Source organism: Triticum dicoccoides, chromosome 5A (genome assembly GCF_002162155.2).
Source record: "Triticum dicoccoides isolate Atlit2015 ecotype Zavitan chromosome 5A, WEW_v2.0, whole genome shotgun sequence".
Taxonomy (NCBI): domain Eukaryota; kingdom Viridiplantae; phylum Streptophyta; class Magnoliopsida; order Poales; family Poaceae; genus Triticum; species Triticum dicoccoides.
In genome coordinates, this window is record NC_041388.1 from 665081955 (window position 1) to 665099026 (window position 17072).

General features: G+C 46.5%; 3 protein-coding genes across 3 annotated transcripts; all 3 read left to right on the plus strand.

Moving 5' to 3' along the window:
• The first annotated feature begins 5211 nt into the window (after positions 1-5211).
• Positions 5212-9060, plus strand: LOC119303922 (DNA polymerase delta small subunit). The gene is made up of 14 exons (XM_037581077.1): positions 5212-5440; positions 5536-5665; positions 6378-6484; positions 6580-6703; positions 6806-6910; positions 7018-7133; positions 7219-7302; positions 7377-7445; positions 7539-7610; positions 7724-7815; positions 7893-8020; positions 8195-8296; positions 8360-8427; positions 8633-9060. The coding sequence occupies exons 1-14, from the start codon at positions 5408-5410 to the stop codon at positions 8690-8692; spliced, it is 1290 nt and encodes a 429-aa protein (XP_037436974.1). The 5' UTR covers positions 5212-5407; the 3' UTR covers positions 8693-9060.
• A 311-nt stretch (positions 9061-9371) lies between these two features.
• LOC119303923 lies at positions 9372-11078 on the plus strand. Its single transcript, XM_037581078.1, has 2 exons — positions 9372-9594; positions 10564-11078. Exons 1-2 carry the CDS (start codon positions 9461-9463, stop codon positions 10820-10822), a joined length of 393 nt encoding a protein of 130 aa, XP_037436975.1. The 5' UTR covers positions 9372-9460; the 3' UTR covers positions 10823-11078.
• Positions 11079-11957: 879 nt separating this feature from the next.
• On the plus strand, positions 11958-13104 carry LOC119303924. Its single transcript, XM_037581079.1, has 2 exons — positions 11958-12615; positions 12713-13104. The coding sequence occupies exons 1-2, from the start codon at positions 12175-12177 to the stop codon at positions 12800-12802; spliced, it is 531 nt and encodes a 176-aa protein (XP_037436976.1). The 5' UTR covers positions 11958-12174; the 3' UTR covers positions 12803-13104.
• Positions 13105-17072: the final 3968 nt, after the last annotated feature.

Consider the following 17072-nt stretch of genomic DNA (forward strand, 5'->3'; position numbering starts at 1 on the left):
ATCTGAAGAGGGAGTGTATTTTCCAGGGGTATTTAACGAGTGGAGAAGTGGTTGGGAGCTTTTTTTTTTTGAGGGGTAGAAGTGGTTGGGAGCTAGGGATGGACAGCGTAATCAAGGGCTTGTTTGTTCTTGTATTTGAGTATGGAAGATGAAGAGCCGCGTGTTGTCTGAATTTAGAGCTGAAGATCGACGTGTGCGGTCTCGTGGGGACACAAGCACCGTCGGGCCTCCAGCACGGTCGCTGCGTGTGAGTCGTGCGCAATGTCGACAGCGGCCGGAGGAGGAGAAAAATACGTCCGGCCTCCAGCACCGTCCCTGCGTGTGAGGTAAGATGAGAATTACCTAACCAACAATCCTAAAAATATAATTCCTACACCACATTGGTCATGCTCCTTTGGGAGAATGAACTCTAGCTGCGTGCTCGGTTCCCCAACGATGCGGCTTGGGAATGGAGAGCTTCTGCTCACTCAACTGGCGCTCACGCCCGCGCGCTGCAGTCCGGACCAGCTAGGCTTGGTTATGCGGTTAACTTTAAAAAACTATCTGTTTTTTTTTTGTAAATTTGTAAAAGTGCACAAAATTTATTACTCCCTCCATTCATTTTTTAAAGACCTTTTAGACATTTAAGACAGCACCTAAAACAGTTCAATTTCAGCTGTCCTAAACGACTTGCAAAAATAAACGGAGGGAGTAATTTGTTTGCAAATTTGAAGAGGGTTTGTGGATTTTCGGAAAATAGTAAATTTTCAAAAAAGTCAGTAAAATTGAAAAACTGTGCAAATTTTGAAAAGTTCATAAATTTGAAAAAAGATTCTTAAAGTTGATGAATTTGAAATGAAGTTAACATTTTTCTGGAAAAAATTGTGATTTTAAAAGGTTCATCAATTTGCAACACGATTTACAAAAAAACACATTTGAAAAAGTTCACAAATTTTTTAAAAGCTCACGCATTTGAAAAAAATCATGAAGAAAAAGGGAAAAGTCTTTTTATGAAAACCAGCAGCCCAGAAAACCACTAAACAAAACCAAATACCCAAAAAAGTCGTTTTTTTGCACACATTGTTTTCCAGGCTTTTGGTTTTCCCTGTGTTTTCTTGATTTTTTTTGTTGTTGTTTTATTTTCTCTGGTGAAGCACTCCATGTGAAAAAACATTGTTCTGCTTCGACATGAAGCACATCTGTGCTTCCCATAGTTGCGCATTCGAAAATTGAGAAGCACACTTGAGCTTCCTGAAATGTGAAATGTATAGTGTGCTTCCCAGAAAGTAAAAAACACAACTGTGACATGTGTGCTTCCAAAAAGGTGAAAAAGCACGGTTGTGCTTTCGCTCTTTGTATTTGTTTTTTTGGGTCTCACCTTTTTCCATGTTTTTGTTTTTTACAAAAAAAGTCTTTCTAAACATATTATCATGGGATCTAGTTTCCAAATACTTGATATGAGACATGCAACTGTGAAAATGGTTGTGATTTGCATACACGGTTCAAGAGATAAAATGTTAAAAAATATATGATTTTTTTATAATACTCATAGGTTACGACAACTGTCGCACATGCAGTGCGTCACTTATCATCAAAAAACGAAGGTAGTAGTGACCTATGCGAGGAGTACACTTTACTCAGTGATTTGATAGGGTTTAACTTGGGTACAAGCCACTTGTAAAAGAGGGAAGAATGTCATGGGCCCACCCCAGCCTAGCGTGCCAAATCAACGCCTCAAAAGAGTCTCGCGACCATCCAGCGGCAAGGGCCTAAACTAATTAAGGGTAGTTCTTTTGCTGACTTCTAAAATAAGCTAGAATAAGCTGTCCCTACCCGGGGAAATATCAGGTGCTCCCATCCTTAAGGTACCCCCAATGCTCCAACTTAAGAAAAATCAATTTTAAACATTTCAAAAAATTCTAGAAAAAAATATGAATGCTCACAATGAAGATTTTTTTTGAAACTATGATGATTTTTATAGCAAATTCGGAAACTATACACCTTAATGCAGAAAAATCAAAAGTATCACCTATCGGTCTCATGTTGGCCGAAGAGAGTTCGGCCAACGGTTGGCCAAAGAGTCCCTCTTCGGCCAACACCTTCTCTACTGTTTTAGAAAATTCATATCAATTAGGATTTTTAGTATTTTAATTTGATTCTTTTTGCATTAGATTATAAATTTTATGAAGTTTCTGTAGATATAAAGTTTGACAAGATTTGAAAGATTGAATTTGAATTTTCATGAATTTGCTCAAATCACTAGATTGCCTATAATTTGAGCTAGGAGTATTTTTCCAGATGATTCTTTTTGCTACTGGTTCTTTGTGACTTTGTTTATCAGTAGTAATTAATTGGCAAATTTTATAATTATTTAAAATTAGGTTTTTATAAAAACAGTTCTGTTTTAGTGTTTTATAGGTTTTATGCCATTTCTTTTAATTTTAATTGCTTTAAATTGTTTTCTTTAGTTTTTTGACATGTTCTTTTTGTTTATGTTTAGTTATCAGTAGCCATTTTATTTGTAGTACTTTTTTGTATTTTATTTCTTTTATCCTACTAGAAAATTTGTTTTGAGCTTCATAGGAGTTTATATTTAGAAGTTCCTTATAAATCCTGTAGAACCATTTCCGTTTTATACATGAAAAAATGCTTTTCCGCAATCTTTTTCCCTCCATTTTCTTTCCCGCCATCTTCTTTGCCGCCATTTTCTCCCGCCATTTTCTTTCCCGCCATTCTCTCCCGCCACACTAAGGATGACTATGATGCCTTCATGTGGAGTGTAAAACACTGTGTGAGAGAAGTCATAAGTGTGAAACACTCTCCGATGATGATGACGAAGATGCAAACACTTATGACTTCTCTCAGACAGTGTTTCACACTCTATCAGCAGCACCGACGCAGGAGACACAGACTGTGTCAGACGTTGTTATCTACGATCGTGGACAACATGAGGCTCGTTTTATAAGTTGAGAAGTGAAGATGGCAAGAAAGAAGATGGCGGGAAAGAAGATGGCGAGAGAGAATGGCGGGAAAGAAAATAGCGGGAAAGAAAATGGCGGGAGAGAATGGTAGGAAATAAAATAGCGGGAGAAAATGAAGGGAGAGAATGGCGACAAATAAAATGTTAGGAAAGAAAATGGCAGGAGAAAATGGAGGCAAAGAATGGCGGGAGAGAATGGCGGCAAAGAATGGCGGGAGAAAATGGCGGCAAAGAAAATAGTGGGAAAAATGGAGGGAAAGAACGACATGAAAGAAAATGGAGGATAAAGAAAATAAAATACAAAAAAAGACTACAAATAAAATATATACTAATAACTTAACAGAAACTAAAAGAATATGTCAAAAAAATAAAGAAAACAATTTAAAGCAATTAAAATTAAAAGAAATAGCACAAAACCTATAAAACACTAAAACAGAACTGTTTTCGTGGAAACCTAATTTTAAATAATCTTAAAATTCACCAATTAATTAGTACTGATAAACAAAGTCACAAAGAACCATCTAAAAAGAATACTCCTAGCTCAAATTATAGGCAATCTAGTGATTTGAGCAAATTAATAAAAGTTCAAATTCAAATTTTCAAATCTATTCAAACTTGATATCTATAGAAACTTCATAAAATTTCTAATCTAATGCAAAAAGAATCAAATTAAAATATTAAAAATCCTAATTAATATGAATTTTCTAAAATAGTAGAGTCGGTGTTGACCGAAGAGGGACTCTTTGGCCAACTGTTGGCCGAAAAGTCCTTTTTGGACTGCGGTAGACCGAAAAGTTCCTCTTTGGCTAATGGTAGGCCGAAAAGTCCCTCTTCGGCCAACAGAAGGCCGACAGGGTGATACTTTTGATTTTTCTGCATTAGGATGTATAGTTTCCGAATTTTCTATAAAAATCATCATAGTTTCAAAAAAAAGTCCACAATGAATGTAACTACAACTCCTAAAAATTTCAGGTCCAAACTCTAAACGAACATGAGAAACAAAAATGTGAAATCTAGCATGAATAGTGTCATAAAAAGACAAAAATAACATTTGACACTATTCACATCTGAATTTGTCTTTTTTGTATCTCAATGTACATTTTGAGTTGGGACCTAAAATTTTTAGGGGTTTATAGTCACATTCCTTGTGAACATCCACAATTTTATCCAGAATTTTTAAAACATTTAAAATTAATGTTTTCAAATTGAAGTATGGGGAGCACTCCAAGGATGGGAGCATCTGATATCCCCCCCCCTCCCCTACCCAGCTTATTCTAAAAGCCTAGAGAAGCCACCAAAAGAACTGATCCTAAGTGACGATGAGACTATGAAGAGGGCAAGAAAGGAAATGTTGTAACGACTCTCTATCCCTCCCACCTACTCCCTTCAGATGAGAATATAAATTGAGCACCGAAAATTTGGTCATGAAATTAACTTGCGATACATATAGAATATTCCTCCCAAAAAATATGTGTTTAGGAAGTTCATTCGACAAGGATTCCACATATACAATTTTTATGACATACAACACATGTTTTGGTAGTCAAATCAAGGCCTAAAAAAATCCATGTCCAGTTTATATTCCCATCCAGAGGAAGAGAGCGACGTTTCAACGCCGAGGCTCAGACGAGCCCCGGCAAAATAAAAAAATTCATAAAAAATAGGAAAAAATATCCTTTTTTTTTGCAAGCAAGATGCTTCTGTGCGTGATGTTCATGCAAAATTGGGTGGAGTTTCGACATTCGAGGAGCGAGCGACAAAAAAGACAAAATTTGGCTATGTGAGTAAGGTTACTGTTCACGCACTGTTTTGTCCGGTTTTCTCTTTTTTGCCACGAGCTCCACAGGTGTCAAAACGGGATGAAATTTTGCACGCACATCATGCACTCAAACAGATGTTCACCAGATTCATCTGGACCAGGGCACCGAATTGAATTTTCGTCAAGAGGAAGTACTTTGTACATCTCTCTCTCTCTCTCTGGTTCTGATTCCCTTTCTCCATTTCCTTCTCCTCTGAGATTTTTAATTGCAAGGGAGATAAATTATGCTGAAATCCAGTATATCGGAGAGTAGCTTTTTGTTGTTGTTGAGAAAAGTATATATCGGAGAGTAGTTCCGTGACAGTCACTCGCCCCACGAAATCATTCTAGGTGGGCCGAGCGCACCGTGAGGGAGTCCATCGGGTTGGGCCACAAAAGTGCTAGATCTTCCGTCCTTCCTACTACCCGGGCCTGAGCAAGGCCAGTGTCACCCTGCCACAGTGACGCCGCACCGCTTCCATCGCCGACGAAACCACGGAGCGCGCCCGCGGCGGATAAAATTTGGGCGCGGGCGGGAAGGAGACACGCGCGGACGACGAGAGAGAGACCCCCACAGACCGGTCCAAACCCCACCACCCACGCCCCTCCCCCAAAACTCCGCGCCGCCGCCGCCGCCGCCGCCGGTCGCCATGGAGAGGAAGCAGGCCGACTACAGCAACCTGGTAAGCACCCCCGCCGCCCCCATCCGATTCGATTCGCCCCCGTTCGGGGCCAGTGGACCTGACTGATTTGGCGAGCGGCGGCCGTGCGCGTGCAGGACGAGAGGTACACGATCCAGGGGGAGAGGTACCAGGGCCAGCAGTACAGCCACATCTACTACACCCGCCTCCACCACATGCGCACCCTCCTCCACGCCCTCGTCCCCTCCCGGAAGCCGCACCTCCCCGGTACGGAAACCCTCCCCCCTCCCTCCCCATCGATGCTTAGGAGAGTTGAGCATGACTTGTCTGAAGGTAGTCATGGATAGAAATTGTATCCAGAGTATTGCCTGATTTCGGTGTCTGCTGTGAATTTGTGATACAGTATGTCTGGCTTGTTGAGTTAGGGTTTCTCTGCTGAAATGTTGCTCTCTAATCCATGTGCAGTTGGATTTGGCAAGTGCAGTTGTCACTTGTGAATGTCGAATTTTAGGCCCTTTCAGCTCCGTTTAGGTTAAGCAGCTCCGGACATTGATTGGCCGATTACGGTCTCCTGGGTGTGTTCAGGCTCATGTCAAATTTAGTTCGTCTGCTTTCATAAAGTTCCGGAACTGGTAGCTATCAAATGCTTTGGTTGGTGTGGAATTGAAGTTGAATTGAAATCATTTCACTTGGCTGTTGTGCTCTGTGTCTGTCGCATAGGATCTTTTCAATGGAGTTAATATCGCTAAGAACACCATCATTTCGTAATTAAACTCTATATTTACAATCTTAATAAAGCCGCCTCCTTGTTAGCAAGATTGGAAATTTGGATCCAGGTTCTGGGGGTTTACCGATTTGAATCCTCAACAGGAGTTTTGGTGTTCTGTAGTTACGTTTTCTTCATGCTAGTGGATCACACATGTGCTCTGCTTTGTGAATTAAGATATGATTAAAGTCACATCTTTTCCCTATCTTGCAGTCACTACGGTGCTCGGACTCGAAGAGGGAAAAGATTGTGTGCTTGTTGGGACTTTATACAAGCACATGAAACTGAAGCCTTCTATTCTCGATGAATACTCAAAGGAGGTAATGTAACATTATGATAGTGCTTTCATGTGTTCATATATGATGCCTGTCTGAAAAAAACTGATGTGCTTCTGCATGAACTTTCTGTGCTGCAGAGGTCGGCAATCCCTCTTGTTAAGCCACACAATTTCATGCACTCTGACGATAATCTTATTCTGGAAGATGAAAGTGGAAGAGTTGCACTTGCAGGAGCCATACCTCCAGCAGCCTATGTGACTGGTAAGTTTGACTGTCACTTAAAAGACTCGGCACTGTACAATTTGTTTTGTACTTTTAACCAGCATGTCATGTTTCTTTGGAATAACACTTGATCATCTACAGGAGTTGTAGTAGCTCTTCACGGGAAGGAAACAAGTGCTGGCAACTTTCTTGTTGAAGATGTCATGGAGGCTGGTCTTCCTCCTCAAACTGTGTTGCCTAGCATAAGTAATATTCTCCGGATCCTGTGACTCATTCCTGAATATTGTTCCATGTTGCTACAAATTTCTAGTCATGTTAAAATTGCTGTGGAATCACATTCATTTCTTTTACAGATGAGGACAAGTATGTTGTTTTTGTGTCGGGATTAAGTGTTGGGAGCAGCACATTCAATCCTCTGCAGTTCCAACTTCTTATTGACCATATCACTGGGCATTTGGGTGATGAGAATGTATGTCATTTGTCATTATCAAGTATAAGAGTTTTTATACTCGAGTGAGACACTAATTCTGATGATCTTTCTTGAAATTAATTAGGAGCAAGCCATAGCATCAAAGATAGTTCGTGTTGTGGTTGCTGGAAATTCAGTACATATTGCACCAAAGTTCTTGAATGGCCAGGTAACGGCATTTCATTTCACATGTTTTGTGACTACTTTGTGAAATTGCTTACTAGTATGTATCATATCTTTCAGACAGTAGCTGCAAAAGATCAACCAAGGATAGCTGAGCCAATCAAAGAACTGGATATAATGCTGACTCAGGTTCAACTGTTTTACCCTTTCCCTTCAAATTTTGCCAGTGTGACTGCTCCGGTCTCTGTTGTAGATCTTGATGTAATCCCATTTCCTCTGCAGCTGGTGGCATCATTACCTGTAGATATAATGCCAGGGTGTAATGATCCAGCGAATTTTGCTTTGCCTCAGCAGGTGGGTTCTTGATGCTGATGAATAGCTATTGAATTGTGTATCAGAACCAATCAATGGGAGTAGTTTCTTTTGTGCATGCATGACTAACTCATTTCTTAATTTATTTATTGTAGCCTTTGCATAGATGCCTTTTCTCTGGAGCATCCACCTACAATACATTTTCATCATGTCCGAATCCACATCAATTCGATCTTGACAATGTCAAGTGAGTGGCACTGCTTCTTTAACTTTCTTTAAATGAAAGCAACTTGGAGATTTTTATGCAATAAATTCTGTATGCAGGTTTATTGGAACATCTGGGCAGAACATAGATGACCTCTACAGGTACTCGGATGCCAAAGATCGGCTGGAATTCATGGAAAGGACATTGAAATGGCGCCATCTTGCTCCGACTGCACCGAACAGCCTAGGTAACTCACTAGGCATTTCAAACTTCAGTGCCTTGGTGGTAATGATGATATTGTTGGGTAAAATGACCCAGCGCCGTTAATCGTTATCATTCATTTATTTTAGTTGATTTTCATGATTGGTAGTTATGTTATCTAAAGCTAGATGATCCTTACATACTTATCTGTCTTGTCCAGGATGTTATCCATACACAGACAAGGACCCTTTCCTCATCGAAACTTGCCCCCATGTTTACTTTGTCGGGAATCAAGACAGATACGAGACTCGATTGTTGAAAGGTACTACTTCAAGTGAAATCCATATGTTGTTTCAGCACCCAACTTAACACCCTTGTTATCCAGGAACGGAAAAGCAGCAGGTCAGGCTAATCAGCATTCCAAGATTTTGTGAGAGTGGAATCGCTGTCATGGTATGTACCGGTAGCTCTGCATCTGCCACGTTTACAATCTATTAATGGTTTGCTCTGTTACTTTTAAACAATAATAATAACTGCATGAAGTAGAACAAAAGGCTAGCTATGAGACCATAAGCTCCATTCCTCTGTTCTGTTTTTTTAATATAAAATGTGTGATTGTAGTTTGCTGACAAGCATATCCGTATGTATGTTAATGCAGCTCAACTTGAGGAACTTGGAATGCAGCACCTTGAGCTTCTCAACAAGCTTCGACGCCTGACTCTGCTCCATGCATGGAGTGCACACAAGAAGGTTCTGTTGTAGCGCTACTATGCAGATCCAAATCTTGAATTTTAAGGTTTCACGAGGGAACAAGCTATTGTGTTACCCGTAGAGGCTCATGTAAGGGCTACCTGTATCTGTAGCTTAGCAGCTCATTGTTAGATGTGATGACCTAGGTTTGGTAGCCCTGTGCTTGGTTGTAGCTAAGAAACAAATAGAAGAAGCTCATGCTTCTATTCCCAGTTTTCTTGTGTAGTATGCCTGTCTGGAAGCACACCGGCAGGTATGGCCAGGAGTGCATATTCACATTCTCGTTGGTGCAAATGGTCACCTGTTTTATCCATACATGTACTACCTTGAGAAACAGGAGCACTCCTTAGGTCGGAATTCTCATCAAGAAATAGAACTATTTGTTCCCGCAAAAAAAGAAAGAGAAACAAAACTACTCCCTCCGTTCCTAAATATTTGTCTTTCTAGACATTTCAAATGACTACTACATACGGATGTATGTAGACATATTTTAAAGTGTAGATTCACTCACTTTGCTCCGTATGTAGTTACTTGTTGAAATGCCTAGAAAGACAAGTATTTAGGAATGGAGGGAGTATTTTTCTCTTCGAGAGCCCCTCCTGATCCTGAAACCCCAAAACCTGTGGTCGCAGCTCGTCATCGCACGCAGCAAAGTGCCAAAACCAGAGCAGGAGCTGGGCCGACTAGACTACTGAACCAATCCGCGCGCCCTCGCCCTGCTCCCCCCTCTGTCGCCATGGCCGCCGCACTCTCCTCCCCCCACCTCGCCGCGACCCTGCCGTCTCTCCGGCCCCCTGCCCGCCGGCCTTCGCGCGCGGCCTCTCTACTCCCGCCCCGGGGCGCCCGCATCGCCCTCCGTCGCTCCTCCAGGTGCGTGCCGGCCGTATGATGCCCTCCCTCCTCACCCCCTTCCTTACCCTAGCGTTCCTTCTAACAACGGGCATTGGCCGGAGGCAGGGGAGGTACCATCAGTAGTTACGCTCTACTCCGCCGCTTTCTTTCTTGATTGATGTATTTGGAGTTGCGGCGGCCGTGCGGGCACCCCATTTTGCCAATACCGGCGCAGGGGAAGAAAGGGGGTGGATTTCTGGGATCTGTAGGTTTTCGTAGTGTTGCAGAAACCAACTGGAAGAATTGACAACATAGGCTCCCCCTTCTTGCCAAACAATTAGCTGCGCCAGTCTTGGAAATACGTAGCATATCACAGTGATTTATCCCGTGCTTCATGATGCATCGGGGTTAACTCAGTCTTAGGAATACCTAACATGCTACTACAGTAGTATTTAAATTTATACACTGATTTTGGTAAAGGAGAAAAGATCATAGAATGCCTGGAGGAAGGAAACACAGTAGGATTGGTTTTAGGAATTAGTACAAGTGCAATCCCCATGCACTGGAACCGGCTTCTGCTGAACAACATACCCAGTTCATGCTGCAGCACGGCTCAGGAGGCATGGGCCCTTTTTACAGGAAGGTTGACGCGATGTTTCTAGACCACGGTGGAGGGCGCAGCACGTTACTGTTCGTCTCAAAACCGGAGGGGTTGCTCCCAATCGTTATATTTAGAAGACCAACGGATAGGATTGACACTTAGTTCAGTTCAAAATTAATACACCACATACTAGTATAGATAAGTTTTGTTATTTGGCTTATCTGATGCACCTATGTGGATCGAATCTGTCATCTGTGGCTTTGCAAAATTGGGATAACTGCTAACAGCAAAAGAATCACCTACATGTTAGAAATTTCAGTTGTCCATTTTGTGCGCAACCTCATGCCACTTGAAAATATTTGAGTCGTCACCTATCTGTTTATCACTCTCACTGATTTGCGCTGCAGGCATCCTTACCCTTCGTCAAGAAATTCTGGATGGTTTGAGAATGCGGCAAGGAAGAAAGCTCTGTTTGCATCAGAGACAGATTCCCCTAGCACCGAGGTTTCAAAACAGAGCAGCACCGGCGACGCCAACTCTTCTCCACATGGCCCGCCAGTCCTGACCATTTTGGCCGGTATCGCTGTGTTCTTCCTGCTCTTGTGGGTCATCGGATCGATCTTCACCTGGATCGTCGGTCTCGTCTTCGGGGCTGCGAAATCTTAGGTGTTTATCAATGTTAGGATAGTTCTGCACCTTTTCAGTTGTATATACACTTGTCCCCGGCTGCTGTTTGATGATAGCCCTGGATCATTGCATCCTCTGCTGTCATTTCCATCCGAGATTCTTGAATAATTGTATTACATATTCCTAGCCAAAAGTCACGGATTACCACACTGTTATTTCTAGCCATATCTTGGCTCATGACAGCAAGTGTTGTTATTTTGGAGAAAGACAGTGCCTGTGTTCGTTCCATTTCTTCTTTGCTGCTGCGTGCGTGCATGCGTGCCTATTGTTGCTGCCAGATTATTGCAAGCACATAAACTTTCCCTTTTTCTTATTGATGAGGTGCAATCGAACGTGATCTGAATTTAGTTTTTCTTTTTACCCTGAACTTAGTTACTGCAATGGCATGACTAGATGCAGGCTGTCATGGGCCCTATCTCCGTGCCTGTTGGTGTTTGGATTGTCACCAAAGTCCATCCTACGAATTCTCGACCGCTTGCTTTTTGATATACCTATGGCAATGCTCTTTTGACGACCCCAGTTCATTTTTTGGAGCTGATGTTGGCCTCTTCATGGCAAGCGAAAGCTCAACAAAAATCTTGGCTAATCTCAGAATATTTTTTTTGGTAGGGGTAAAGTTGGGCACGAACCAAACACACCCGGTACCTGTGACGTCTGTGTACCAGATCAGAGGCCACACTCGATCATTGTGTTGGCATGCCTCCTCGGCCGTGTTTATCACCCACAACGATATGTACTTGGAACAGAGTTACTCGCCTGCAGTGCACGACGGAGCAAGTATGTACCACTACGTACTCCACTCCACGGCTCACGGGCGCCGTGCTGTCAGTGCTGCTGTCATTTATTATGCCGGCCGGTCAGCAGATCTAGCCTAACGGCCTGAATCCCGTGGGCGACGACGAGCGATGATGATGGAGATTCCCTTCCGTTCCGCCCGCCGGTGTCACGGGACAAGTAAACGGTGGTCATCACCCGCAAAAAAAAAAAGCCCAGCACAGCGACCACACGATCGGCAGAAAGAAAAGCGCTCACCCCAGGAGGCCGTCCAGCGATGCACTCTGCTCACAGGTGCCGACCACGACCGCACCAGCGTGCGTCGCGGCCAAGTGGGATCCCACCTACCCGCGCTCCGCAACGGCTATATTCCTCCTCGCCTTCCCCGCGCTTAAATCCCGCGCCCCCTTCTTCCTCCTCATCCCCTCCCGATCTCCCGCACCACTCCCATCCACCAATCAATCCTGAATTCCTGTCCCGGTGGACTTCCTGCTCCCCAACGGCTACTGTGCCATTCACCGCACCTCCTCCCCCTCCGGCCAATCCAACCCAATCCAATGGCGACGACGCCGGCGCGGCCATCACAGAGCGAGGCCGGCGAGGCGGTGTCGGTGCAGCACGTGGCCAAGGCCTCCTCGGACGAGCTGCTCCGCAAGTTCGCCGACCCGGACGACGGCGACTCCTCCAACCAGCGGTCAACCCCGCCCCGCCGCAGCCTCGCGCTGCGCCGCAAGCGCTCGTCCCGCCGCGTCGCGTCGGGGCTCTCCGCCAGAGACTCCAGCGCGTCCGGGGCGGACCTGGAGCTGGCGGCGCCCAAGCGGCGGCGCAGCATCGGCGGGTCCACGGACTGGAGGGCCGGGCTGCTGCTGCCCACCACCACCACGGCCTCCTCCTCCTCCGCCGCCGCGCGCAAGGGCAACGGCGGCCACGCGCGTGCGAAGCGGGGCGCGCGGCTCGACGAGGCCGGCGTCGCGCACTTCCTCGCCGCGCTGGAGCGGGTAAGCTGGCCGTTTCTCTGTCACGTCATTTCTGAACCTCAATTTCGATCGCCTCGGCTAACACTGCATCATTGGTTGGTTGTGCGCGCGTGGTCAGACGTGGAAGAAGACGGTGGCGGGCGCGTCGAGGATGTTCGTGGAGCGGCACCGGAGCAGCCACGTGCAGCTCATCAGCGACATGGTCTAGCAGATGAGATCACCGTGCCCACTGCCCGCCCGGCGGCCGTCTGCTCGGGGTTGATAGCTACTCCAGTTTCTGCGAATTACTAACTGAATTCGTTTCTGAACTTAGCGGAATAAAAATGGCAGAGAAGGATTAACGAGGCGAATCGAACCAGCTACGTTTCTCCGGGCGGTTCAGCGTATTTCTTTGCCGTTGCAAGTGTGTTTGCTTATGCTCATTCCTTCATCGCCACCACATTGTAAATTCAAGTTTGCAAATTCTGTACCATTGCTATACTATATGCCAATTGGATTTTTCATCTTCCACTGCACTTGTACTGCACTACTACTGTTTACTTCCAGCTTGTGCAAATTTTCTGTATAATTTTTTTTTGAAGGGTATTTTCTGTATAATTGGAGTGACGGCTAGAGGAGACCGAGAGAAAGAGAGGGTCCGCACCCAGTACAGTAGTACCACAGGTTTTTTTTTTGTTTCAAGTACCACAGGTGGAGGGGTCCGGGTGGCAGTGCTATTGACAAATTTGTTTTTGGGGAAATTGCTTTTTTAGACAATTTTGGGGAAACTGCTGTTGCCAATGTGAACCTCATGCCGATAAGGCCTTGGGCTTTGTGTGTTGGGCTGTCCTGGATGGGCCTGGAGGATCCCCCTCCCACTCAAAGTACTTGCTTCTTCTTCACCTCAAAGAGAAGAAAAAAAGTAGTCTTTGGTCTACTTACTCATCGTGCTCCCCCAGGAAAACATGGTTTTTAGCTGCACAATCGCAGTACGTGACGTGCTCTCTGGCTTTTACCAAGTTTTCTGTCCAAGAGAACTTGCGCATGAATGATGCTTCGTTCGTATCCTCTCTGACGACGAATACCCACCTTTTGCGCCGCTAGAATGGCGTAAATGAGCTTGCGAACTCTCTGAAGGTGTACAGGCAGAGCAGAAAGAAGCAAGCTCTCACATTCAGATCATACTAGCCGCGAACACACGCGGACGCGGGGATATGCATGCGTGCAGGCAAGCAGCACACACGGTGTTGTTTGATTTGGTTGCTTGGCCGCTCCAAACTGTGCACCAGACCAGAGAGACATAGGTCTCCAGCTCTTTCCATGCGGTCTCAGCGCGTGAAATTTCCAGCCTGCTTTCTTGTTACTACTTTGGTACAACAACGAACCTGCTTTCTTATCCCTAGTACTCCTTTACATGGCAGCACGTATCGTTAGGTTCCAGGGCCTGAATAAACAAGGCCAGTTCCGAAAGGCAAGCAGGATAAGTGATGAGTCGGTCCCATGAATTTTGACGCTGGTAGGCATCATATACTCGCACCCAGCACAGCAAGGCAAACCCCCCGCGCTAAGAAAACGTGACCTCAAGTCAAACACTGACATTATTATTCCGTGCACCGGCGAGCTCCTCCTTTTCCTAACAACAAAGTGTCTGGGTGCGGTGCTCTGCACTGAATCTCATCATCAACCAACCAGTGGGCAGGCTGGTTCGGGCGGACGGCGCTCCTTTGCACTCCCAGTAGTCTGAATCACCTGCAGAAAGAAGCAAGGTAAGGATAACAGAGCTGCCTTTCCTCTGTCTGAATCTGAAAAGGAGAAGAGAGGCTGGAACGCTGCAAAGCATCGCCGCAAATCTTCAGGTAGAAGAGTAGAATAGGTTCCCCTACCTGTCCACGGTGAGCCGACGAGTAAAGAGCCGCGGGCATCGTGGCATGTGGAGAACGGACGGATGCGGAAATCGACCGCCTTTTCCGTGGCCTTTTCATGCCGTGCCGGGCAGAGCTCATCTTTGCCACCCGGAACGGATACAGTGGTTGGTGGAGCGAGCCTTTCCGCGCGCCGTCTCCCCTATTCTCTTTCGGAGAAAGGACCCGATCGCTTTGCGATTGCTGAGGGAAAAAGGTCCAGTCGAGCAAAGCAGAATAATCTTGATGCAACTGCAACTGGGGGCTTTGTTTACTAGCCCGCGAGTACGTCCCGGTGGTAGGATTTGATTATCTGGCCAGGATCGTGTGGAATTGCAACTCTGAAGCTGGCCCGTTTCATTGTCACTCGTGACAGCGTAATACTAATGTGTGTACAAAGACGTCGTATTCAGCAGCATTGGAAGCAACTTCAATGGGGCGACTTATTTCGTCTGTCGCCGTTCGTTTGGGACATGGACAGAAAAGTCGACCCAACGCGTCGATCCAAACAGACGCGCGTCCGCTTTCGTCTGCCTGGCGACCAATTCATGGACCGACCGATGGTTGTCACTCGTGACAGCGTAATGATGTGTGTACAAAGACGTCGTATTCAGCAGCATTGACATCTCGAGCCCGAGCGACATACCTAATGTGCAGTCTGGCCTAAGAGCATCTCCACTCGTTCGACCCTCCAGCGTATAGGCCGATGCTCTTTCGGGCGCTCGCTCGATGATTTTTAGGCTCTGGGGGCGATCTATGTCTCAACCACGCCCCTAGATGCCGTCTGTAAGGCGTCGTAAATTCAAATTTGGTCCATTCCCATTCTAAAAAACGTCACAAATCCGGCGATCGGCGTCACAGTTCGACGATCAAATAAAAAGTTCGGCGTGCAAAAAGGAAGGACGAGTAGGCAATGCATCAAACGACGGTGTCGGCCTCCGGCGTCGGAGGAGTCGGCGTCGGCGCGACTTCTATGCTGTCGGGCGTCGTGGAGGCATCATCGCTCGGGCTTGGCGGCGGCGTTGGCGTCGGCGTGGGAGTTGGCGGCGTTGTCGACGGCATCTGGTTCAGGATGAGGTCGCGCTCTGCCAGGTACCACGCCTTGAGCTGCTCGTCGTCGCTCTGGAGCATGTCCGCCCCGCCCATCAGAAAAGCCAAGTCAGTGTTCCTCTTCTTTGCGGCGACGTTAGTCCGGAGCAGGTCGAGCTTGACGGCGTTGTTCGTCATCAACGCCGACCACCGCGCCTCGGTTTTCTCTTTCCGCAGGGCGCCCCAGGTCTAAGCGTCGGCAGGCAATGCTCGATGGACTCTTGCACACGTGTGGTAGCCGACTCGGCGTGTTTCCCTTCTCGACCCCTTTTGTTGTCGTCTGCTTCCTCTGCTTCGGCTGGGTGGCAGCGGCGGTGGCATCCGTTGCGGCGCGGGGGGTCGCATACTTCTTCGGCGGCATGGCGGTCGGCTGGGAGGGGATAAGGAGGAGATTGGCGGGAGGAATGGAGAATGAGAGGGAAACTGAGTGGAGAAAGCGAGAGGAAACAACGAGAAAAGGGCCTCCTCTCGTCGACAGAGCGTCCCCACGCCCCTTTTCGCTTCTGCCGGCGCCTCCAGGCGACCCTCGGGCACTTGGGTTCGGCTCGGGTTCGCAGGTTGTTATTTCGGGCCAAAGCGGCGCTAAATGACATCCGGGGAGCGCGACTGGGCCGATTTTCGACCGCCGGCGTTAAAAAAAAATGTTTTGGGGGGTTTGTTGGGGACGCGACTGGAGATGCTCTAATCCCATCCCGTTGATAGCTCCACCGACCGACCGAGGAGATGGATTGTTTTCATTCAAGAAGAGAGTGGGAGCATGGCATGGGGAGCTCTCGCTGACTCCACCGACCGAAGAGTGCATGATTAGATCTGTTGGGGATGCACTAAAAGATACTATTGGGAGGATCGATGATCAGTTCCTCCGTTCAGTGGCTTGGGAACTGATATCTGCAACATATGCCAGCTTGGAAGCTTCTGCGATACGTCTTCTCGGACTCGGAGCAGGTAAACAATGCTGCAAGACTGCAAGAGTAACAGATCCCCAGTACAGTACGTCCAACAATGCTTACAGGTAACAGAGCAGGATGGGAGTACGTGAACTGGAGATGCGCCGCGCCGGCCTCTGAAGCACATAGTAGAACTTACATTTATCTGCTCAAGGTGAAGCCCGGTGGAACAAGATGCACATCCTCCGGTGCGCCGAAGCAAGCGATCTGACCGCGGCCCGAGGTCCTGATCCAGCGTTGGTTGATTCATGTCGGCATTTCGTTTCAGGATGGAATGATCGTGGCCAATTGACGCGCTTTTTTTACGCGTTTAATTCCCCAAACACCAATACTTTTTTTTTTTGAATTTCTTACTACATTTTTCCAACTTTTTGTAGCACGCTGCAGCGGAAGAACCGACCAACCGGCCGGCGGGGGCGCCGTTCCGTCACGCGACGACGACGGCGGTGGTCGGCCAGAAAAAGCAATGCCCATGCGTAATACAAGAGCCAGCCGGTCAGCCTCCCGCACCAGTTTTTCGGGTGGAGCAGTGCTACGCAGCCGACGATATTGCAGCCGATGC

What these genes read in the sequence shown, in the direction of transcription:
- LOC119303923 (XM_037581078.1), top strand. Translation starts at nt 9,461, where the DNA reads ATGGCCGCCGCACTCTCCTCCCCCCACCTCGCCGCGACCCTGCCGTCT. An exon ending in GCCCTCCGTCGCTCCTCCAG is followed by an intron (nt 9,595 to 10,563) that starts GTGCGTGCCGGC and finishes TTTGCGCTGCAG; the next exon opens with GCATCCTTACCCTTCGTCAA.
- LOC119303924 (XM_037581079.1), top strand. Translation starts at nt 12,175, where the DNA reads ATGGCGACGACGCCGGCGCGGCCATCACAGAGCGAGGCCGGCGAGGCG. An exon ending in TCCTCGCCGCGCTGGAGCGG is followed by an intron (nt 12,616 to 12,712) that starts GTAAGCTGGCCG and finishes GCGCGTGGTCAG; the next exon opens with ACGTGGAAGAAGACGGTGGC.
- LOC119303922 (XM_037581077.1), top strand. Translation starts at nt 5,408, where the DNA reads ATGGAGAGGAAGCAGGCCGACTACAGCAACCTG. An exon ending in ATTTTGCTTTGCCTCAGCAG is followed by an intron (nt 7,611 to 7,723) that starts GTGGGTTCTTGA and finishes TATTTATTGTAG; the next exon opens with CCTTTGCATAGATGCCTTTT. An exon ending in CGAGACTCGATTGTTGAAAG is followed by an intron (nt 8,297 to 8,359) that starts GTACTACTTCAA and finishes CTTGTTATCCAG; the next exon opens with GAACGGAAAAGCAGCAGGTC.